At 44.8% G+C, this 25,527-nt stretch overlaps 1 protein-coding gene and 1 long non-coding RNA gene across 6 annotated transcripts in view; one reads left to right on the top strand and one right to left on the bottom strand.

Moving 5' to 3' along the window:
- The window catches only part of LOC142599246 (uncharacterized), a 426,921-nt gene that overhangs the window by 265,679 nt on the left and 135,715 nt on the right, over window positions 1-25,527 (top strand). The window lies entirely within an intron of this gene.
- The window catches only part of LOC142599148 (SWI/SNF-related matrix-associated actin-dependent regulator of chromatin subfamily A member 2), a 686,065-nt gene that overhangs the window by 621,413 nt on the left and 39,125 nt on the right, over window positions 1-25,527 (bottom strand). For all 5 annotated transcript variants that reach the window (XM_075738850.1, XM_075738849.1, XM_075738852.1 and 2 more), the window contains one exon: window positions 7,065-7,191. In XM_075738850.1, the coding sequence (XP_075594965.1) occupies window positions 7,065-7,191 (127 nt within the window). The remainder of the gene's footprint in view (window positions 1-7,064; window positions 7,192-25,527) is intronic.

The raw sequence follows: 25,527 nt of genomic DNA, 5'->3' as shown, positions 1-25,527 counted from the left end.
TGAGAGAGAGTTAATTTTCTTCATAGTAGCTAGCATGGGGCTATGCTTTGGATTTGTGCTGGAAACAGTGTTGATAATAGAGAGATGTTTTTGTTGTTGTTGTTGAGCAGTGCTTACACAAAGTCAAGGCCTTTTCTGCTTCTTGCACTGCCCCGCCAGCAAGTAGGCTGGGGGTGCACAAGAAGTTGGGAGGGGACACAGACGGGACAGCTGACTCAAACTGACCAAAGGGATATTCCATACCATATGACGTCATGTTCAGTTTATAAGGGGCTTGGGGAAGAGGAAGGGGGGGGCGGCATTTGGAGTGATGACGTTTGTCTTCCCAAGTAACCATTATGCGTGACGGAAGCCTGCTTTCCTGAAGATGGCTGAACATCTGCCTGCCCATGGGAAGTGGTGAATGAATTCCTTGTTTTGCTTTGCTTGTGCACGCGGCTTTTGCTTTACCTATTAAACTGTCTTTATCTCAACCCACGAGTTTTCTCACTTTAACTTTTCCAATTCTCTTCCCCATCCCAACAGGGGGGAGTAAGCGAGTGACTGCATGGTGCTTAGCTGTTGGCTAGGGTAAAATCATGACATTCCATTTTGGCGCCCAACATGGGGCTCGAAGGGTTCGAGATAATGACAGATTTGATTGGAATGTGCTAGATTGAATTTATAGTTGTTATTGCTGTTTAGCTATTAATTGGCTGAACGAGAAAAGTGGCCGATGCTCTACCTCTGAACTGACTCATGGATGGTGGCCAATGCCCTGTGGGTGTGGTTACAGCAGTGGAAGCAGAGCAACCGGCAGCACAGAGGCAAACCCATCTGGGCTGCCCCACTGTGGCAAGATATTGCTGCCCGGCTAGAGAAGGTGGTTGTGAAAGTACATCACGTAGATGCCCACGTACCCGAGTCGGGCCACTGAGGAACATCAAAACAACCAGCAGGTGGATCAGGCCGCTAAGATTGAAGTGGCTCAGGTGGATTTGGACTGGCAACAGAAAGGTGAATTCTTTATAGCTCGGTGAAACCTCAGGCCATCAAGGAAAGGATGCAACATATAGATGGGCTCGTGATCAAGGGGTGGACTTGACCATGGACGCTATCGCACAGGTTATCCATGAATGTGAAACGTGCGCTGCAATTAAACAAGCCAAGCGGTTAAAGCCTCTGTGGTATGGAGGACGACGGCTGAAATATAAATACGGGGAAGCATGGCAGATTGATTACATCACACTCCCAGAAACCCGCCAAGGCAAGCGCTATGTACTTACAATGGTCGAAGCAACGACTGGATGGCTGGAAACATATCCCATGCCCCATGCCACCGCCCAGAACACTATCCCGGGCCTTGAAAAGCAAGTCCTATGTCGACATGGCATCCCAGAAAGAATTGAGTCAGACAACGGGACTCATTTCCAAAACAACCTCATAGACACCTGGGCCAAAGAGCATGGCATTGAGTGGGTGTATCATCACATCCCCTACCATGCACCAGCCTCTGGGAAAATCAAACGACACAATGGACTGCTAAAGACTACACTGAGAGCAATGGGTGGTGGGACCTTCAAACACTGGGACATAGATTTAGCAAAGGCCACCTGCTTAGTCAATGCTAGAGGATCTACCTATCGAGCTGGCCCTGCCCAATCAAAACTTCCACACTCTGTAGAAGGGGATAAAGTTCCCATAGCGCACATGAAGAATATGTTGGGGAAAACGGTCTGGGTTACTCCTACCTCGGGCAAAGGCAAACCCATCCGTGGGATTGCTTTTGCTCAAGGACCTGGGTGCACTTGGTGGGTGATGTGGAAGGATGGGGAAGTCCAATGTGCACCTCAAGGTGATTTGATTTTGGGTGAGAATAGCCAATGATTTAAATTGTATGATGTTGATTGCTACATAATATTGCATATCATCACTACTATGATTGCTATATGCCATAACAACGGTATTACAGTACAAATCACCGAGACTAATGAAGATTGAACTTTGATGAAACCGAGCAAGGTGCAGCGGTGATGAAACCAGAACTGGCTTCAGCAACGAGCGCCCAGCAACTTCCTCAAGGCTGACATCTTCAACCCGCAGACCGTGAGCATGGGCTGCACCACATACATCAGCTACGAGCTCTGGATGCAGCATGCAACAATCCAACATCACACACCATCTCTCCTGCCCTGAGAGACTGCTATGACAGATGGAGCCCAAAAGTCATGGACTAAAGGAAGTCAACGGACATCTTAGAGGGATGACCCATAGACTAAGGGAATGCTATCTGTGTGTACATATCAAAAGACAGGAAAAGTGGTGGTGATTAATTGGAATGTATTGGGAAGTATAGGACCTGGGCATGACGTAGATGGTATGGAATAAGGGGTGGATACTGTCCTGGTTTCGGCAGGGATAGAGTTAATTCTCTGTCTAGTAGCTGGTACAGTGCTGTGTTTTGGATTTAGTATGAGAATAATGTTGATAACACACTGATGGTTTCAGTTGTTGCTAGGTAGTTGTTTTGCCTACACTAAGTCAAGGACTTTCCAGCTTCTCACGCCCTGCCAGGTGCACAAGAAGCTGGGAGAGCATAGCCAGGACAGCTGACCCAGACTAACCAAAGGGACATTCCCCACCATATAACATCATGCTCCGTATTTAACTGGGGAAACTAGCCGGGAGACAGATTCGCTGCTCGGAAACAGACTGGGCATTGGGTTGTTGATTTATTTTTTTTTTTCCTTTCTCATGTGGTGAGCAATTGCATTTGCGCATCACTTGTTTTGTTATTATTGTTATTACTATGACTATTATTATCTTCTTTTGTTTTCCTATTAAACTGTCTTTGTCTTTATTTTGTAGTCAGAGAATGTAGGGATGCAACAAGGAAGGCTAAAGGCCCACATGGAATTAAATCTGGCAAGGGCTGTCAAGGACAACAAGAAGGGCTTTTTCAAATACATCAGCAGCAAACAGAAGACTAGGGAAAATGTGAATCCGCTGCTGAATGAGGTGGGTGCCCTGGTGACGGAGGATACAGAGAAAGCGGAGTTACTGAATGCCGCCTTTGCTTCAGTCTTTACTGCTAAGTCCGGCCCTCAGGAAACCCAGGCCCTGGAGGTAGGAGAGAAAGTCTTGAGAAAGGAAGACCTTCCCTTGGTCGAGGAGGATCAGGTTAGAGAACATTTAGCCAAACTCAACATCCACAAATCCATGGGCCCCAGTGGGATGCACCCACGAGTGCTCAGGGAGCTGGCAGATGTTATTGCTAGGCCGCTCTCCATCATCTTTGAAAGCTCATGGAGAACAGGAGAGGTGCCTGAGGACTGGAGGAAAGCCAATGTCACTCCGGTCTTCAAAAAGGGCAAGAAGGAGGACCCGGGAAACTACAGGCCAGTCAGCCTCACCTCCATCCCTGGAAAGGTGATGGAACAGCTCATTCTGGGGGTTATCAATAAGCATATGGAGGAGAAGGTGGTTATCGGGAGTGGTCAACATGGATTCACCAAGGGGAAATCATGCCTGACCAACCTGATAGCCTTCTATGATGGCATGACCGGCTGGGTGGCTGAAGGGAGAGCAGTGGATGTTGTCTACCTTGACTTCAGCAAGGCTTTTGACACCGTCTCTCATAGCATCCTTGTTAGCAAGCTTAGGAAGTGTGGGTTAGATGAGTGTGGACTGTGAGGTGGGTTGAGAACTGGCTGAATGGCAGGGCCCAGAGGTTTATGATTAGTGGTGCAGAGTCTAGTTGGAGGCCTGTGGCTAGCAGTGTGCCCCAGGGGTCAGTACTGGGTCCAGTCTTACTCAACGTATTCATCAATGACCTGGATGAGGGGACAGAGTGTACCCTCAGCAAGTTTGCTGACGATACAAAACTGGGAGGAGTGGCCGACACACCAGAAGGCTGCACTGCCATTCAGCAAGACCTGGACAGGCTGGAGAGTTGGGCAAAGAGGAACCATATGAAATTCAATAAGGGCAAATCTAGGGTCCTTCACCTAGGGAAGAACAACCCCAGACAAGAGCACAGGTTAGGAGTTGACCTGCTGGGAAGCAGCACTGCAGAGAAGGACCTGGGAGTCCTGGTGGACAACAAGCTCTCCATGAGCCAGCAGTGTGCCCTTGTGGCCAAGAAGGCCAATGGTATCCTAGGATGCATTAAGAAGAGTGTGGCCAGCAGGTCGAGGGAGGTCATCCTCCCCCTCTACTCTGCCCTAGCGAGGCCACATCTGGAGTACTGTGTCCAGTTCTGGGCTCCCCAGTTCAAGAAAGACAGGGAACTACTGGAGAGAGTCCAGCGGAGGGCTACAAAGATGAATAGGGGACTGGAGCATCTCTCTTACGAGGAAAGGCTGAGAGAGCTGGGTCTGTTTAGCCTGGAGAAGAGGAGACTGAGAGGGGATCTTATCAATGTTTATAAATATCTAAAGTGTGGATGTCTAGAGGAAGGGGCCAGACTCTTCTCAATGGTGCCCAGTGACAGGACAAGGGGCAATGCCACAAACTGGAATGCAGGAAGATCCATCTCTGAACATGAGAAAAAACTTCTTCACTTTGAGGGTGACCGAGCACTGGAACAGGCTGCCCAGAGGTTGTGGAGTCTCCTTCCCTGGAGATATTCAAAACCCGCCTGGACGCAATCCTGTGCAACATGCTCTAGGTGATCCTGCTCTAGCAGGGGGGTTGGACTAGATGATCTCCAGAGGTCCCTTCCAACCCCTACCAATCTGTGAATCTCAACCCAGGAGGTGTTTTTTTTTTCATTCTCCTCCCTATCCCTTGGGTGGGGGGAGGGGTGAACGAGCGGCTGCATGGTGCTTAGTTACCCACTAGGGTTAAACCATGACATGTGCCCTCAGTGAGAGCAAGGTAGATGTCCTAGTTGAAAAGACCTTAAAATAAGTTTTCTGTGGGACAGTAGGGATATAGCACTGCAAAGAGCAAAAATGAAGCATCTCCTAAGGCATGCTTCCCTTTCCCCTTCAATACCTGTTTCTCCAAGGATATGGAGAATTATACATACATTAACTGATGACAAAAGGAGAAATACCCCTATTGACACCACTTTGTGCTAAGTGCACCTGCACATACATGACAGCAAGAATGCAATAGAAAGAACAAAGGTCCATTAATATATGTATTTGGGTCAATGCATCAGAAAGCATTAGGGTACATTATAATTTCATCAAAAATATTATGTTCAGAACTGATTTAAAATTGATTTTTAATTTTTTTTCATTTGAACTTAGTAATTTTAAGTGCTGCTCAATTTTGTCTTAACAGCAGTAAGGCACAGTAGACAGTCTGATACAAGAGTCTAAAATTCCTGAAAAAAACCAAAATGGATGTAATACTGCATTAACTGCTGGAGACTCGTTTAGTGTCCTCAAGAGAACAGAAAATGAAAGCAGAATTAGGTCAGTAAGGTTTTCCATACTGATTGAACACCAAATCAAGAAGGGTTACTCTTCTAGCATGAAAGAGTTCCATTAAAAGCAACAGATATTTGTTCAGGTCCACAGAAGTTTGTGATTCCTTGAAATAAGAACACTTTGTCAACAGGCTCCCCTTGATCAGGTGGCCTGCAGTAAACACCAGCCACGAGGTTTCCTTTGTTGGGGTGGCCCCTAATTTTTACCCATAAGCTCTCAACCTGTTTATCGCCGTTTTTCGAAGACAGCTCTGTGCAGACAATCCATTCTTTTACATGGAGGCTAACCCTCCCCGTCCCTCCTTTCTTGCCTGTCCCTTCTGAACAGTTCATAGATGTCAATTGCCAAAGAAATATTCCCCACCATATAACGTCATGCTCCGTATATAACTGGGGAAGCTTGCCAGGAGGCGGAATTACTGCTCGGAAACAGACTGGGCGTCAGGGTTTTTTTCCTCTGCAGGTGATGAGCAATTGCATTTGTGCATCATTTGTTTATTGTTATTGTTGTTGTTATTATTATTCTCTTCTTTTGTTATCCTATTAAACTGTCTTTATCTGAACCCACGAGGTTTTTTCCATTCTCCTCCCCATCCCCTTGGTGGGGGGAGGGGTGAATGAGCAGCTGCATGATGCTTAGTTACCTGCTGAGATTAAACCACAACAACCAGTCAAGATGTTACATCACCCAAGTAAAGCATGAAAGAACAGATATTACATGCTTTTCTAGAATTGGTGCTGAACATAGATGACAACTGTTCTTATTGTCAGTTGCATGGGAAACAGAATATGGAGTAGGAAACTGTGAAGGCTTGGAATAATACAGCCACAGTCCCAGCCATGCAAGCACAGAAAGCTTGCCACTTTTCAACTAATCATCTCTGACAAAGCCTCACTATAAAGTAATTGCAAGAGCAGTGGGAAGGAAAATGTAGATAACATTGTACAAATACTGCCAAAGACTTCTTCCAGGAACTTTTTTTGCTTGGCCTGACAAATCACATCTCTGCTGCTTCCAGGCCAGCCAGGCAAGCCAATGACAAGGGATCCAGAATGGTCTGGCATTGTGACTCCCTTTCTGAAATTCAGATGCTGTTACATATATTCAAGATCTAACTTCTCTCTTGTTAGGATTAATTCACTTTTTGTTAGGATTAATTTTCACAGTCTGTGTGTCACAGTGGGATTCTGAAAACAGATTACAAAGAAATGCTACACACAACAGTAAGAGCATTCAACTCTCATCAATAAAAGACCCATGACAAATATAAAGTGTCATGAAAATTACATTATGATTTGTGTTTAAAATGGGCTTGCAGCCTGTCCTTCTCTTGTGTCTCTGTGCCACTGCCATTATTTTCATGAAAAACTAACACAATTCTAGGATTACAACTTATACTGAAGGACAGAGCAGGAAGGAGAGAGAACACACGTACATATTCAGTAATAAAACAAAATAAATATTAAGTTAAACATTTCTATGAAATTCTTATTAGTTAAGTGTGCTCTTGTACAAAATCTCCTGTTTAAGGGCAGTGCTGCTGTAAAATCTCTTGACACATGCCACAACATCACATTTGATCCCATGTCACAACATCACATTTGATTGTGAGCACAAGAACTTCCCTGCAACAAAAGGCATTACCTGACGCTGGAAATTCAGTAACCTAAGTGCCTTCAACTCCACTGTAGCTTTGGTTCGCAGATCAGGAGGCAAAGAGCCAGGCAAGTTCTCTAGTTCTTGGATTCTGTGAGCAATTCGAGCCTGAAGCCTAAATAAATATAGGATTGGAAAAGATACTGGGAAAAATCTGTCAGCAGTTATCAACAGCATATAGTAACTTTTGGTAATTTACCTCAGATACTTAGTTGGCTTTTACTACCTGTTTCTGAACTAACAGGCATTTGTATAGATGGAGAAGAATAAGGTTTAATTTTCCATTTACAAAATAAATTGCCAAAGAATGAAAACTCTCCTCTGCCCCTCTTCCCCTCTTTTAATTCAGACAGAAATAATATGTGTGCATAGCAACTTGGAAATTTTATTTTACTCATGCTTCCTAGCATTCTGTCTGCCTTTAACTCATGATGCTGTCAGAATAGTTACCATATGCAAATGGAATTTTCTTACATGACATTTATAATATTAATATTCATAATTGTACTTGCTTGTTTTATTGTGACAACTTAAAGTTGTCACACTTTCAATAAAATTATAGCACTTACATAGCTATTGGACTACAAACTGGATTTTATTTCACTCTTTGTTCATGGAATTCTTAATGCATTTAAAAATCCAAGAGACTGACAAAAATACACAAGTCAGAAAAACTTACTTGGTTCTTTTTTTCACATTCAAATCCAAGATCATAGAGATAACATTCATATAATATTTATGAGCTTTTTTTTATTTACAAGTAAATATTTATTTGCAAACTCTAAATTTGGACAAGGCAGTAAAATGACAGACCACAACATTTTAAGTGGTCCAAAAGTTGCATTTAAGTTCAAATGAATCAGAAATAAGAGCTCTTCCTCACACTCCCTCTATTTCCTACATACTTTTTTCAAAAAACACACACATACACAATTAAAATCCCCCAAAGCACAGGAATGGAAACATATTTAATGTCTACATCCTATCTCCATTTTTCACTCTCCTAATGTATAAAAACATCAGATCACATGAGGAAGAGGTGTCTGGTGCATATTTACATATTATCCTGTGATGAGGATTTCAGCACTAGCCTGCAGGCAGAAAGAAAATATCTAGTGTTGCTTCTCCGCACATTAAGGTAATTCTTTCCTTGCCCTTTCCCCACACCACACTACAGCAGTAGCAGTGCCACATGCACTCTCATGCACTCAGTGCTCCAGATGCATAGCTGGAAGGCAGATCATAGAGCAAGTTTGTATCTGAACACAAGTTGATGTCTACACATGTATATACACACTCTTCTGTGGGTAGTCTGTTTATAAGGACTAAATGACTGAACCTACTCATTTCTACAGAGAAGTTCACAAAGTTACTTATCTCCTATCCACTATAGTAGAATAAACATAAGAAATACACTATTAGCATAACTATATAATTTATAAATCCTGATAATTTGCTAACAGATCAAAATATTAATATTTCACAATAACTACATGCATACTGAACAATGTGTAATCTGAAAATGAAAATATAATCCTTTTTTAAAGCTGCAGACAAGTACCTGTTCTGTAACAGTACTCCTACCCAAAACTCGAGAATAATATATTCTGAGTTTTGCTAACAAAGAAAAAATATTTAATACATTATTCCTTTTTTTCTGTCTAAGTATTTCTCCAGCATTCTAGGTTCCTCATTGTGGTGGGTTGGCCCTGGCTGGAGGTCAGGTGCCCACCAAAGCCGCTCTATCACTCCCGCTCCTCAACTGGACGGGGAGAGAAAATATAATGAAAGACTCGTGGGTTGAGATAAGGACAGGGAGAGATCATTCACCAATTACCATCACTGGCAAAACAGACTCAACTCAGAAAAAAAATTCATCTAATTTATTACCAATCAAATCAGAGTAGAACAATGAGAAATAAAATCAAATCTTAAAACACCTCCACCCACTCCTCCCTTCTTTCCAGGCTCAACTTTACTCCCAAATTCTCTAACTACTCCCCCCAGGGGCACAGGGGGACGGGGAATGGGGGTTGCAGTCAGTTCATCACACGTTGTTTCTGCCGCTCCTTCCTCCTCAGGGGGAGGACTCCTCACACTCTGCCCCTGCACCAGCATGGGGTCCCTCTCACGGGAGACAGTCCTTCACAAACTTCTCCAATATAAGTCTTTCCCACAGGCTACAGTTCTTCATGAACTGCTCCAGCGTGGGTCTCTCCCATGGGGTGCAGACCTTCAGGAACAGACTGCTCCAGCGTGGGTCCCCCACGGGGTCACAAGTCCTGCCAGCAAACCTGCTCCAGCGTGGGCTCCTCTCTCCACACAGCCACAGGTCCTGCCAGGAGCCTGCTCCAGTGCGGGCTTCCCACGGAGTCACAGCCTCCTTCAGGTGTCTCCACCTGCTCCGGCATGGGGTCCTCCATGGGCTGAAGGTGGAATGTCTGCTCCCCATCATCCTCCATGGGCTGCAGGGGGACAGCCTGCCTCACCATGGTCTTCACCACGGGCTGCAGGGGGATCTCTGCTCCGGTGCCTGGAGCACCTCCTCCCCCTCCTTCTGCACTGACCTTGGTGTCTGCAGAGTTTCTCATATCTTCTCACTCCTCTCTCTGGCTGTAAAAGCTACTGGTCTTTTTTTTATTTTTTTCTTCTTAAATATGTTACCCCAGAGGAGCTACCATGGTCACTGATTGGCTTGGCCTTGGCCAGCAGCGGGTCCGTCTTGGAGCCGGCTGGCATTGGCCTGTTGGACCTAGGGGAAGCTTCTAGCAACTTCTTGCATAAGCCATCCCTGTAGCCCCCTTGCTATCAAAACCTTGCCACGCAAACCCAAAATACTCATACAACCTGCTATCTCCAATTTAAGTTTATTTTTTAATAGAGGTTTCTGCATTTTATCCTGTTTTCATTTTAAGAGCTTGTTGATTTTACTGACCTTAAGAACATTAAAATAAAATGCTATCAGTTTTTCTAATCATAGAAATAAATTCTATTTCACAGAATCACATAATCATTTTGGTTGGACGGGACCTCTTGAAATCAGCTAGTCTAACCACTCTGCTCAAGCAAGTTTACCTAGAGCAAATTGGCCAGGACTGTATCCAGTCACATTTTAAATATCTCCAAGGATGGAGACTCCACAACCTCTATGGGCAACCTGGTCCAGTGTTTGACCACTCTCACAGTAAAAAAGTATTTTTGGGGATTCAGATGGAATTTCATGTGTTTTAATTTGTGCCCATTAGCTCTTGTCCTGTCACTAAACACTACTGAGAAGAGTCTGGCTCCCTCTTCTTCATTACTCCCTCCCATCAAGTATTTAAACACATTGATAAGATCCTCCCCGAGCCTTCTCCAGGCTGAAGAGTCTAAGCTCTCTCAGCCTCCCCTTATAAAAAAGGTGCTCCAGTCCCTCAATCATCTTGCTTGACCAACCTAGTGGCCTTCTATGATGGAGTGACTACATCAGTGGACAAGGGTAGAGCTACGGATGTCATCTATCTGGACTTCTGTAAGGCCTTTGACACGGTCCCCCACAACATCCTTCTTTCTAAACTGGAGAGATATGGATTTGATGGATGGACTGTTCGGTGGATGAGGAATTGGCTGGATGGTCGCATACAGAGAGTAGTGGTCAAGGGCTCAATGTCCAAGTAGAGATCAGTGATGAGTGGCGTTCCTCAGGGGTCCATACTGGGACCAGTACTGTTTAATATCTTCATCAGTAACAAAGACAGTGGGATCAAGTGCACCCTCAGCAAGTTTGCAGATGACACCAAGCTGAGTGGTACGGTTGACACACCTGAGGGACAGGATGCCATTCAGACGGACCTGGACAAGCTCAAGAAGTGGGCCCATGTGAACTTCATGAGGTTCAACAAGGCCAAGTGCAAGGTCCTGCACCTGGGTCAGGGCAACCCCCAGCATCAATACAGGCTGGGGGATGAAGGGATTGAGAGCAGTCCTGCAGAGGACTTGGAGATGTTGGTGGATGAAAAGCTGGACATGAGCCAGCAATGTGTGCTCGCAGCCCAGAAAGTCAACTGGATCCTGGGCTGCATAAAAAGAAGTGTGGCCAGCAGGTCGAGGGAGGTGATTCTCCCCCTCTACTCGGCTCTGGTGAGACCCCACCTGGAGTACCGCATCCAGCTCTGGGAGCCCCAGTACAAGAAAGACATGGACCTGTTGGAGCAGGTCCAGAGGAGGGCCACGAAGATGATCAGAGGGCTAAAACACTTCTGCTATGAGGAAAGGCTGAGAGAGTTGGAGTTGTTCAGCCTGGAGAAGAGAAGGCTCCAGGAAGACCTTATTGCAGCCTTTCAATACTTAAAGGGGACTTAGAAAGATGGGGACAGACTTTTTAGTAGGGCCTGCTGTGATAGGACAAGGGGTAATGGTTTTAAAGTAAAAGAAGGTAGATTCAGACTAGATATAAGGAAGAATTTTTTTATGATGAGGGTGGTGAAACACTGGAACAGATTGCCCAAAGAGGTTGTAGATGCCTCATCCCTGGAAACAATCAAGGTCAGGTTGGATGGGGCTCTGAGCAACCTGATCTAGTTGAAGACGTCCCTGCTCATTGCAGGAGGATTTGGACTAGATGACCTTTAAAGGTCCCTTCCAACCCAAACCATTCTATGATTCTATGATTCTGATTCTATGATTTTATTCTATGATCTTTGTGGCCCTTTGCTGGAATTGCTCCAGTAAGTCCATATCTTTCTTGTACTGGGGAGCCCAGAACTGGACACAGTACTCAAGATGTGGCCTCACCAGTGCTGAATAGAGGGGAAGGATCTCCTCCTTCGACCTGCTGGCACTGTTCTTCCTAATGCAGCCCAGGATGCTGTTGGCCACCTTTGCCATGGGGGTGCATCGGTAGCTCATGGTCAACTTGTTGTCCACCAGTATCCCCCAGGTCCTTCTCTGCAGAGCTGCTTTCCAGCTTGGTAGCCCCCAGTGTGTAGTGGTGCATGGGGTTGTTCCTCCTCTTCTCTTGTTGAACTGCATGAGACTCCTCTCTGCCCATTTCTCCTGGCTGTCCAGGTCCCTCTGGATGGCAGCACAACTCTCTGTCGTATCAGATACTCCTCCCAGGTTTGGGTCATCTGAAAACTCTGCCCCATTGTACAAGTCATTAATGAAGGTGTTAAAAAGGATCAGACACCAGTATTTACCCCTGGGGTACACTGCAATATACTGGCTTCCAACTAAACACTGTGCAACTGATCACCACCCTCTGGGCCTGGCCATTCAGACAGTTTTCAGTCCACCTCATTGTCTGCTCATCCAGCCCTTACTTCATTAGCTTCCCCATAAGGATGTTACGGGAAACAGTGTTAAATTCCTGACGTCTATGTAGATGATATTCACTGCTCTCCCCTCATCTACTAAGCCAGTCATCTCATCATAGAAGGCTAACAGGTTGGTTATGTGTAATTTTCCCTTCATAAATCCATGCTGACTACTCCTGATGACTTTCTTGTCCTTCATGTGCCTGGAAATGGTTCCCAGGATTTGCTGCTCCATCACCTTCCCAGGGATTGAGGTGAGGCTGACTGGCCTGTAGTTCCCTGGGTCCTCTTTCTTGCCCTTCTTGAAGACAGGAGTGACATTTGCTTTCTTCCAGTCCTCAGGCACTTCTCCCAATCACCATGACCTTTCAAAGATTATTGAGAGTGGCCTCGCAATGACTTCAGCCAGCTCCCTCAGTACTCATGGGTGCATCCCATCAGGGATGGGATAGCAATTTTAAAACAACATATAATACCTATGATTTCTTGGAATACCTTAGATTTTCTTTTAATCAGTGACTCAGTTCAGCAATTAAAATTTTTATTATTTATAAGAAGTCATTAAATGGGGATTCTTAATCAAATTCCACAGAAATATAATGGCAATAGGCTCTTTACCTAAATAAGAAGTGATGATGACTCAGGTTCCAATCTAATGGTGCTTTGCTGCGCAAAGGGACTATGCTTCCTCCTTTGTTTTCCTTCTGGCCTATACACTTCTCCCCTGCTTTCAACTGTCCTTTGTGGTCATGTGACTCCACAATGAAGTGTATAGGGCAGAACACTATGCACTATTCACTATTTTGTATAGGTATCTTTCTGCCAGTTTCGTTCCCTGAACTGGATCACCATTAGAGAAGTGCCAATGGGGAGACAGTGGGAAGGGTCAGCAGGAGGGAGAGGGAAAAAAGGGAGACAAGACTACTTCTTTTGGCAACAGCTGACAATTAGACTGCCTTAGCTGTACTGTCAAATCACACCAGAAGAATATGCTGCTTTTTTAATTATGGTACCCTACAGAAATAGAATATGTCAATGTTTCTGTCCTGCTATTCAATCTGTTTTGAGGATACTAAAGTTTTCTAATGCAAAGCTTCAATAGTCTTGCAAAACAAATTAAAAAAATAATTACATTTTCTCTATTCTTGCTTAATGAAGATGTTCCAAGAATCAAATATTATGCTGTTTTTTCCCTACTCTCTGAGGTAGAGTTCCAATGATAAATATGTCATTATGCAATTAAATAATATCATTACTTATGATAAGGGAACTCAGCTATTTTTTAACTTAATCTAGCACATCATACATAAAAAAAATTTACTTTAAAAATGAAGTGGATTTAAAAAATAGAAGTTTCATCACAATACATCATACTGATATCTATGTTATTCATAATCAGGGTTGGAACATTTAGGTCAAAAACTACAATTTGCTTCTTGATGTACATCTTGGTAAACAATGGAAGTTCTAACTTTTCTTTTGAATGGCTGCTAAGGATGGAGCCCTTAAGTTCTGTTCCTTGACCACCACAATGTCTTAGCCTTAGAGAACACCTGGAGGCAATATTAGATTGTACCCCATGGAATGTTGTACTAGGTCTGGCTGGGATGGAGTTAACTTTCTTCATAGCAGCCCATATGGTGCTGTGTTTTGAATTTGTGGCTAAAACAATGTTGTTAACACATCAGTGTTTTGGCTGTTGCTGAAAAGTACTAGCACAGTGTCAAGGCCTTTTCTTTTTTCCACTCTGCGTCCCCTAGAGATTAGGTTGGGGGTGGACAAGAAGTTGGGAGGGGACACAGCTGGGACAGCTGATGCAAACTGACCAAAGGGATATTCCATGGCATATAACATCATGCTCAGCAATAAAATGGAGGGATTGGGGTGGTTTGGGAAGGTAGACATTGCTTGGGGACTACCCTGCTTGTGGGAGGGGGTGAATGATGGCCTTTGCATCACTTTGTTGCTTGTTTCTTCTTCCTCTTTCCTTCACTGATTAAACTATCTTTATCTCAAACCATGAGTTTTCTCTCTTTTGCTCTTCCTATTCACTCTCCGATCCCGCTTGGCAGGGGGGTGGGAGTGAACGAGTGGCTGTGTGTTATTTAGCTACCAACCGGGGTTAACATACAACAAATGTCTACCAGAAACCTAAGAACTTCCTAGTCCTTCCTGAATTTACGTAGGTTCCCCATGCTTTATGTATGTCAGTCAGCCTCAAGCCTGCTTATTCCAGCACAGATGCAGGACTTTACACTTGCCTTTTTTGAACTCCATGAGGCTCCTGTCAGCCCATTTCTCCAGCCTGTCGAGGTCCCTCTGAATAGCAGCCCTGCCTCCAAGCATATTGACCATTCTTCCCAAATTGGTATTGTCAGAAAAATTGCTAGGAGTGTGCTCTGTCCGATCATCCAGGTCTTTATTAAAGATGTTAATATCAGACACAGTATTGATCCCCGAAGGATGTCACTAGCAACTGCATACAAGTTAGGTTTTGTACCACTAATCACAACACTCTGAGCACAACGGTCCAGCCAATTTTCCACCCACCCTATCATCCACTTATCCAGTCCATATATCACCACTTCAGTTATAAAGATACTATGGGAGACTGTGTCAAAAGCCTTGCTAAAGTCAAGGTAAACTAATTCCACTGCTCTCCTCTTGATCACACAGCCAGTCAAACTGGTTTAAGTGGTCTCTAACTGTACCTTCCTCTATTATGAGTAATGCTTCATTCCACCAGACTCTGCCACTAGGCTTAGGGACCTATGAGGACTGACAACCCTTATCAGTGAAAACTGAAGCCAAAAAAGGCACTGAGTACATCAGTCATTCCTGTGTCCTTTGGCACTAGGTCCCTTGCCCCATTGAGCAGTGGGCCTCTGTTTTCCTTAGCCTTCCTTTTACTGCCAGTGTACCTATAGAAGCCCTTCTTGTTGCCCTTCATATCCTTCGCTAGTTCCAACTTGAGCTGAGCTTAGGCTTTCCTAACTTCACCCCTACACTCCTGGGCGATGTCTCTATATTCCTTTCAGGTAGCCCATGTCTGTCTCCACCTTGTGTGTGCTGCTTTTTTGCATTTGAGCTCACTCATGTGTTCCCTGTTCATCCACGCTGGCCTTCTGCCATGCTTGCTCGACTTCTTCCACATCATAAGAAACAACTTCTGCTCTGAGGATGCTGTCCTTGAAGATTATCCACCTCTCCTTGGCCCCATTGCCCTCCAGAGCAGTCTCCCATGAGATCCTGCCAAGGAGATACCTGAACAAGCTGAAAACTGCTCTCCTGAAGTGCAGGGCTGCGATTCTATTATTTGTCTTGCTCACTTCTCTCAGGATCTAAAACTCAACCATCTCATGGTCACTGTGGCCAGTGCAGCCCTCAGCCTTCACATCTTGGAGCAGTTCTTCCTTGTCTGCAAGTAACATGTCTAGCAGAGCATCTCTCCTATTCAGGCCATCCAATACCTGTGTCAAGAATTTGTCTTCAGCACACTCCAAAAATCTTATCAACTGCTTGTTCCCATCCAAGTTGCCCTTTAAAAAGATCTCAGGGTGGTTGAAGTCCCCCATAAGTACTGAGGCCTGTGATCAAAAAATCTTCCTCCAGCTGTCTAAATGAAACCCTCAACCCTTCATCCTCGCTTTCCCAGCACAAGAAGTTGGGAGGGGACACAGACAGGACAGCTGACCCCAACTGATCAAAGGGATATTCCGCACCATATGACATCATGCTCAGCATATAAAGCTGGGGGAAGAGGAAGGAAGTGAGGGACATTCGGAGTTATGGCATCTGTCTTCACAAGTAACCGTTACGCATGATGGAGCCCTGCTTTCCTGGAGATGGCTGAACGCCTGCCCACCTATGGGAAGTAGTGAATGAATTCCTTGTTTTGCTTGGCTTGCGTGTGCAGCTTTTGTTTTACCTATTAAACTGTCTTTATCTCAACCCATGAGTTTTCTCACTTTTACCCTTCCGATTCTCTACCCCCATCTCACTCTGGGGGAGTGAGCGAGCAGCTGTGTGGTGCTTAGTTGTTGGCTGGGGTTAAGCCACAACAAAGGGGTTGCTTAGGAATTTGCCCAGTTAGACTTTTAACATCTCCAGGGATGGAGACTCCACAACCTTTATGGGTAACCTGGTCCAGTGTTTGACCATCCTCACAGTAAAAAAAGTCTTTTATTTTGTTTAAATGGAATTACTTGTATTTCAGTTTGTGCACACTGCCTCGTCCTGTCACTGGGCACTACTGAGAAGAGTCTGTCTCTATCTTCTTTAATCCCTTCCACAACTTATTTAGGCACATAGATAAGATTCTGCCTTGAACCTTCTCTTCTCTAGACCAAACAGTCCCAGCTCCCTCAGCCTCTCCTCATATGAAAGATGCTCCAATCCCATAATCATACTTTGCGGCCCTGCTCTGGACTCACTACAGTATGTCCATATCTTTCTTGTACTGGGGAGCCCAGAACTGGACACAGTACTCAAGATGTGGCCTCACCAGTGCTGAATAGAGGGGAAGGATCTCCTCCTTCGACCTGCTGGCACTGTTCTTCCTAATGCAATCCCATATGTTGTTGGCCTTCTCTACCACATGAGAACATTGGTGGCTCGTGTTCAACTTGGTGTCCACCAGGACTCCCAGATCCTTTCCTAGAAAGCTTCTTTTCAGCCAGCTGACTCCCAGAGTGTAGTGGTGCGTGGGGTTCTTCCTCCCCAGGGGCAGGACTGGGCATGTCCCTTTGCTGAACTTCACGAGGTTCCTCTCTGGCCATTTCTCCAGTCTGTCAAGGTCCCTCTGAATGTCAGCACAAACATCTTTTGTATCAGCCACTCCTCTCAATATTGTGTCATCTGCAAATTTGCTGAGAGTCCACTCTGTCCCATCACTCACATCATTAAGATACTGTATTTGCCAAATAACTGACCACTAAGGAACACCACTAGTGACTGACCTCCGACTAGACTTTGTGCTACAGATTACCACCATTTGAACCCAGCAGTTCAGCCAGTTTTCAATCCTCCTCACTGTCCACTTCATCAGTTTGTCTATGAGACTATAATGGGAGACAGTGTCAAAAGCCTTGATAAAGTCAAGGTAAACAACATGCACTGCTTTCCCTTCATCCATCAAGCCAGTCATCTCATCATAGAAGGCTATCAGGTTGGTTATGTGTGATTTCCCCTTCATAAATACATGCTGACTACTCCCAGTCACTGTCTTGTCCTTCATGTGCCTGGAAATGGTTCCCAGAATGAGTTGCTGCACCACCTTCCCAGGGACAGAGGTGAAGCTGACCAGCCTGTAGTTCCCCAGATCCTCCTTCTTGTCCTTCTTGGAAATAGGAGTGACATTTGCTTTCCTCCAGCCCTCAGAAACTTCTCCCTATCACCATGACCTTTCAAAGATTATCGACAATGGTCTTGCAATGACATCAGTCAGCTCCCTCAGCACTCATGGGTGCATCCCATCAGGCCCCGTGCACTTAAATATATCCACTTTATTTAAATGTGCCCTAACCTGATACTCCTCTACTGAGGGTAAGTCTTCCTTGCTCCAAATTTTCCCAGTGGTCTCAGGGGATAAAAACCAAGACAAAGATGGCACTGAATACCTCAGCCTTTTCTGTGTCCAGGGCTCTGTGTCAGGGTCAAGCTCCCTGATGTGCCAGGGTGTCCGGGTTTCAGCAGGGATAGAGTTAATTTTCTTTCTAGCAGTTGGTATAGCGCTGTATTTTGGATTTAGGATGAGAATAATGTTAGTAACACACCCGCTAGAGAAACTGGTTGTAAAAGTACATCACGTAGATGCCCACGTACCCGAGTCGGGCCACTGAGGAACATCAAAACAACCAGCAGGTGGATCAGGCCGCTAAGATTGAAGTGGCTCAGGTGGATTTGGACTGGCAACAGAAAGGTGAATTCTTTATAGCTCGGTGAAACCTCAGGCCATCAAGGAAAGGATGCAACATATAGATGGGCTCGTGATCAAGGGGTGGACTTGACCATGGACGCTATCGCACAGGTTATCCATGAATGTGAAACGTGCGCTGCAATTAAACAAGCCAAGCGGTTAAAGCCTCTGTGGTATGGAGGACGACGACTGAAATATAAATACGGGGAAGCATGGCAGATTGATTACATCACACTCCCAGAAACCCGCCAAGGCAAGCGCTATGTACTTACAATGGTCGAAGCAACGACTGGATGGCTGGAAACATATCCCATGCCCCATGCCACCGCCCAGAACACTATCCCGGGCCTTGAAAAGCAAGTCCTATGTCGACATGGCATCCCAGAAAGAATTGAGTCAGACAACGGGACTCATTTCCAAAACAACCTCATAGACACCTGGGCCAAAGAGCATGGCATTGAGTGGGTGTATCATCACATCCCCTACCATGCACCAGCCTCTGGGAAAATCAAACGACACAATGGACTGCTAAAGACTACACTGAGAGCAATGGGTGGTGGGACCTTCAAACACTGGGACATAGATTTAGCAAAGGCCACCTGCTTAGTCAACGCTAGAGGATCTACCTATCGAGCTGGCCCTGCCCAATCAAAACTTCCACACTCTGTAGAAGGGGATAAAGTTCCCATAGCGCACATGAAGAATATGTTGGGGAAAACGGTCTGGGTTACTCCTACCTCGGGCAAAGGCAAACCCATCCGTGGGATTGCTTTTGCTCAAGGACCTGGGTGCACTTGGTGGGTGATGTGGAAGGATGGGGAAGTCCAATGTGCACCTCAAGGTGATTTGATTTTGGGTGAGAATAGCCAATGATTTAAATTGTATGATGTTGATTGCTACATAATATTGCATATCATCACTACTATGATTGCTATATGCCATAACAACGGTATTACAGTACAAATCACCGAGACTAATGAAGAATGAACTTTGATGAAACCGAGCAAGGTGCAGAGGTGATGAAACCAGAACTGGCTTCAGCAACGAGCGCCCAGCAACTTCCTCAAGGCTGACATCTTCAACCCGCAGACCGTGAGCATGGGCTGCACCACATACATCAGCTACGAGCTCTGGATGCAGCATGCAACAATCCAACATCACACACCATCTCTCCTGCCCTGAGAGACTGCTATGACAGATGGAGCCCAAAAGTCATGGACTAAAGGAAGTCAACGGACATCTTAGAGGGATGACCCATAGACTAAGGGAATGCTATCTGTGTGTACACATCAAAAGACAGGAAAAGTGGTGGTGATTAATTGGAATGTATTGGGAAGTATAGGACCTGGGCATGACGTAGATGGTATGGAATAAGGGGTGGATACTGTCCTGGTTTCGGCAGGGATAGAGTTAATTCTCTGTCTAGTAGCTGGTACAGTGCTGTGTTTTGGATTTAGTATGAGAATAATGTTGATAACACACTGATGGTTTCAGTTGTTGCTAGGTAGTTGTTTTGCCTACACTAAGTCAAGGACTTTCCAGCTTCTCACGCCCTGCCAGGTGCACAAGAAGCTGGGAGAGCATAGCCAGGACAGCTGACCCAGACTAACCAAAGGGACATTCCCCACCATATAACATCATGCTCCGTATTTAACTGGGGAAGCTAGCCGGGAGACAGATTCGCTGCTCGGAAACAGACTGGGCATTGGGTTGTTGATTTATTTTTTTTTTTCCTTTCTCATGTGGTGAGCAATTGCATTTGTGCATCACTTGTTTTGTTATTATTGTTATTACTATGACTATTATTATCTTCTTTTGTTTTCCTATTAAACTGTCTTTGTCTTTATTTTGTAGTCAGAGAATGTAGGGATGCAACAAGGAAGGCTAAAGGCCCACATGGAATTAAATCTGGCAAGGGCTGTCAAGGACAACAAGAAGGGCTTTTTCAAATACATCAGCAGCAAACAGAAGACTAGGGAAAATGTGAATCCGCTGCTGAATGAGGTGGGTGCCCTGGTGACGGAGGATACAGAGAAAGCGGAGTTACTGAATGCCGCCTTTGCTTCAGTCTTTACTGCTAAGTCCGGCCCTCAGGAAACCCAGGCCCTGGAGGTAGGAGAGAAAGTCTTGAGAAAGGAAGACCTTCCCTTGGTGGAGGAGGATCAGGTTAGAGAACATTTAGCCAAACTCAACATCCACAAATCCATGGGCCCCAGTGGGATGCACCCACGAGTGCTCAGGGAGCTGGCAGATGTTATTGCTAGGCCGCTCTCCATCATCTTTGAAAGCTCATGGAGAACAGGAGAGGTGCCTGAGGACTGGAGGAAAGCCAATGTCACTCCGGTCTTCAAAAAGGGCAAGAAGGAGGACCCGGGAAACTACAGGCCAGTCAGCCTCACCTCCATCCCTGGAAAGGTGATGGAACAGCTCATTCTGGGGGTTATCAATAAGCATGTGGAGGAGAAGGAGGTTATCGGGAGTGGTCAACATGGATTCACCAAGGGGAAATCATGCCTGACCAACCTGATAGCCTTCTATGATGGCATGACCGGCTGGGTGGCTGAAGGGAGAGCAGTGGATGTTGTCTACCTTGACTTCAGCAAGGCTTTTGACACCGTCTCTCATAGCATCCTTGTTAGCAAGCTTAGGAAGTGTGGGTTAGATGAGTGTGGACTGTGAGGTGGGTAGAGAACTGGCTGAATGGCAGGGCCCAGAGGTTTATGATTAGTGGTGCAGAGTCTAGTTGGAGGCCTGTGGCTAGCAGTGTGCCCCAGGGGTCAGTACTGGGTCCAGTCTTGTTCAACGTATTCATCAATGACCTGGACGAGGGGACAGAGTGTACCCTCAGCAAGTTTGCTGACGATACAAAACTGGGAGGAGTGGCCGACACACCAGAAGGCTGCACTGCCATTCAGCAAGACCTGGACAGGCTGGAGAGTTGGGCAAAGAGGAACCATATGAAATTCAATAAGGGCAAATCTAGGGTCCTTCACCTAGGGAAGAACAACCCCAGACAAGAGCACAGGTTAGGAGTTGACCTGCTGGGAAGCAGCACTGCAGAGAAGGACCTGGGAGTCCTGGTGGACAACAAGCTCTCCATGAGCCAGCAGTGTGCCCTTGTGGCCAAGAAGGCCAATGGTATCCTAGGATGCATTAAGAAGAGTGTGGCCAGCAGGTCGAGGGAGGTCATCCTCCCCCTCTACTCTGCCCTAGCGAGGCCACATCTGGAGTACTGTGTCCAGTTCTGGGCTCCCCAGTTCAAGAAAGACAGGGAACTACTGGAGAGAGTCCAGCGGAGGGCTACAAAGATGAATAGGGGACTGGAGCATCTCTTGTAAGAGGAAAGGCTGAGAGAGCTGGGTCTGTTTAGCCTGGAGAAGAGGAGACTGAGAGGGGATCTTATCAATGTTTATAAATATCTAAAGTGTGGATGTCTAGAGGAAGGGGCCAGACTCTTCTCAATGGTGCCCAGTGACAGGACAAGGGGCAATGCCACAAACTGGAACGCAGGAAGATCCATCTCTGAACATGAGAAAAAACTTCTTCACTTTGAGGGTGACCGAGCACTGGAACAGGCTGCCCAGAGGTTGTGGAGTCTCCTTCCCTGGAGATATTCAAAACCCGCCTGGACGCAATCCTGTGCAACATGCTCTAGGTGATCCTGCTCTAGCAGGGGGGTTGGACTAGATGATCTCCAGAGGTCCCTTCCAACCCCTACCAATCTGTGAATCTCAACCCAGGAGGTGTTTTTTTTTTCATTCTCCTCCCTATCCCTTGGGTGGGGGGAGGGGTGAACGAGCGGCTGCATGGTGCTTAGTTACCCACTAGGGTTAAACCATGACATGTGCCCTCAGTGAGAGCAAGGTAGATGTCCTAGTTGAAAAGACCTTAAAATAAGTTTTCTGTGGGACAGTAGGGATATAGCACTGCAAAGAGCAAAAATGAAGCATCTCCTAAGGCATGCTTCCCTTTCCCCTTCAATACCTGTTTCTCCAAGGATATGGAGAATTATACATACATTAACTGATGACAAAAGGAGAAATACCCCTATTGACACCACTTTGTGCTAAGTGCACCTGCACATACATGACAGCAAGAATGCAATAGAAAGAACAAAGGTCCATTAATATATGTATTTGGGTCAATGCATCAGAAAGCATTAGGGTACATTATAATTTCATCAAAAATATTATGTTCAGAACTGATTTAAAATTGATTTTTAATTTTTTTTCATTTGAACTTAGTAATTTTAAGTGCTGCTCAATTTTGTCTTAACAGCAGTAAGGCACAGTAGACAGTCTGATACAAGAGTCTAAAATTCCTGAAAAAAACCAAAATGGATGTAATACTGCATTAACTGCTGGAGACTCGTTTAGTGTCCTCAAGAGAACAGAAAATGAAAGCAGAATTAGGTCAGTAAGGTTTTCCATACTGATTGAACACCAAATCAAGAAGGGTTACTCTTCTAGCATGAAAGAGTTCCATTAAAAGCAACAGATATTTGTTCAGGTCCACAGAAGTTTGTGATTCCTTGAAATAAGAACACTTTGTCAACAGGCTCCCCTTGATCAGGTGGCCTGCAGTAAACACCAGCCACGAGGTTTCCTTTGTTGGGGTGGCCCCTAATTTTTACCCATAAGCTCTCAACCTGTTTATCGCCATTTTTCGAAGACAGCTCTGTGCAGACAATCCATTCTTTTACATGGAGGCTAACCCTCCCCGTCCCTCCTTTCTTGCCTGTCCCTTCTGAACAGTTCATAGATGTCAATTGCAGTGCTCCAGGTGTGCGATTCATCCCACCACATTTCAGTGATAGCAAGCAGATCATAGCTATCTAGCTGCACAGTTGCTTCTAACTCGTCCTGTTTGTTACCCATGTCGCATGCATTGGTACAGAGGCTGTACAGTTGGGCTGTTGACTGTGTCACCTTTTTAGAGTATCATACCCTAATTCCTTGGAGGCTTTTCACAGGTGTTTCCCTGTTGGCTCCTAATACATCAGCAGCCCCTGGCTCTTCTCAGTTACTCAAAACTCCACCCCTTTTCTCCTGATAAATCTAGTTTAAAGCTCTCCTTATAAGCCTGGCCAGCTTGTTGGCAAACACCTTGCCACACTTGGTCAGGTGAATCCCATCAGCTGCCAACAGACCTGGCTTCTCAAAGGTAGATCCATGATCATAAAATCATAGAATGGTTTGGGTTGGAAGGGACCTTAAAGATCATCTAGTTCCACCTCTCTGTCATGGGCCAAAACTCCCCTGCCAGAAGCCAAAACCTTAAGTATGGCACCAGCTATGCAGCCAGGCATTCACCTGTTCAATTTGTTTCCTCCTTCCTGAACCCCTTCCCCTGACTGAGGATAGAGGAGACGAGACAACATAGACAAGATAGACGTTAGACAGATACGAGAAAGGAGGGAGAGAGAAATGAGAGATGAGACAAGAGAGGACAAGAGAGACACAAGAGAAATGAGAGAAAGATGAGATGCCCTGTATGCAACTAGGACATGCTCTAACATATATGCTAGATAAGCAATCCATAAAAATTGAAAGGTGTATAGAAACATGCATCTCCCCCAAAAGCAAACTATTAATCACTTATGGGGGTGCATATGCACAAAGAGGAATGGCCAAATACCTCAGCAAGTGACTTCTTATATAGCAGATAAAATAGCAGTAAGTGAATGTGACACAGCAGACTTCACATCTTTAGTCAAGAAACACCATGCTCAAGGCCACAGACTGTGGCATCAGATTTAAAGCAGAGACTTCTCCACAACGAGGCAATATGCCAAAATTTTAACTTTTGGTCTGGATGTTTGAATTATGGGATTTCTTGAAGCATCTTGCATCTTTTTTTGAAGATGTGAATAATTCACCTTTTTTACTTAAAAAAAATTCATAGTAAAATGCTTTTTCTTATTAAAAAAAGGAGCTCTCTTGTTTACTGTTCGGTAATTGTTTTTCAAAGATATTGCTAACTTCACTGAGTTTTCAGGATGCAAATGCTATTACCTTTCTTCTATTCCCATTTTACCAAGAAAGCATGAATACTTCACACTGTTATGTTAACTCTACTCGTGCTAAAGCTAAGTCTATTACCATCAGAAGCATAAAAGCTGTTTTCACAGCTTTAGTTTGGTGTTACTTATTTAGGTTTAAATAATGAAAAGACTTATACAAGTTCTAAGCACCTTGGTATACAAAACAAAACAAATTCCCAACAACACTCAATATTTAAAAAGCTTTAATTACTAGCCAGCCATTACAAAAACAATTCTAGTATTCCAGAATCTCTCTCAAACTTCCATCTTATTTAGCCTGCCCAGATCAGGCTATTTAGAACCTAATGGATATGCTGTGACTGCAACCAATTTCTACATAGTTGAGTAGATCTACTTCAGTTATTTTCTGCTGTCCCTCACTCCCCTTCCTCCCTCATTTATGCATATCCTCAAGTCATAAAACTTGGCACAAACAGTGCAGCAGTGGAGCAGGGCTGGAAGGGCAAGAAGCGGTTACAAATGAGTTTATGCAATACCAGTCAAATGATTGCTGGCTCAGGTTAATGCTATGATCCCTCATTCAGAGCAACAGTGAAACTGTATTATGGTGCATCCTACATGTTTTCTGAAAAAGCTATTAGATCGTGACTGTACACACCAAAATAGCTACACCCATTCTGTGTTAAGGTAAAAATTATGAGACTGACAGAATGACCACAACTATAAGTCAGAAAAGCACTTAATCATGCTCTTATGTAAAATCCATAAGTGTTTTGCTGGATCAAGGCCTGGTTTCTGGATATCACACCATATCCTTCCTGAGACACTTGATATCCTATAAAAGTTCATGCCACTTACCCTCTCTCCTGTATCTGAAAAGGTAGAACACATTTGCAAAGCAAGTGTTCATTTAATCTGTTTTCAGTGAGATTACCATCTCTTGTCTACTTTCCCCCTATACCCTCATTGTTTTAGTAACAAGAGGCATTATCATTTCAAATCAAGCAAATACACTGACAGTGACCATGAACATACTTTAGATACAAGTCAACCTTTCTCCTCCTCCAGTCCTCAAGGGGAATTGCATAATAGTCTCAGTAAGGGGAAGGAACAGTTTCTTTCTTACCACAGAAAAATCATAAGAGATTAGATCCTCTGTGTGTCACTAGGAATATTACTGAGTACTCACCTTTTAATTAGGGTACTTAGGAGTCTAACTCAACATTTATGGATCAT

The sequence above is a fragment of the Balearica regulorum genome, chromosome W (genome assembly GCF_011004875.1).
Source record: "Balearica regulorum gibbericeps isolate bBalReg1 chromosome W, bBalReg1.pri, whole genome shotgun sequence".
NCBI lineage: Eukaryota > Metazoa > Chordata > Aves > Gruiformes > Gruidae > Balearica > Balearica regulorum.
The sequence above is the reverse complement of the archived record's forward strand: the minus strand, read 5'-3'. Positions and strand labels throughout refer to the sequence as shown.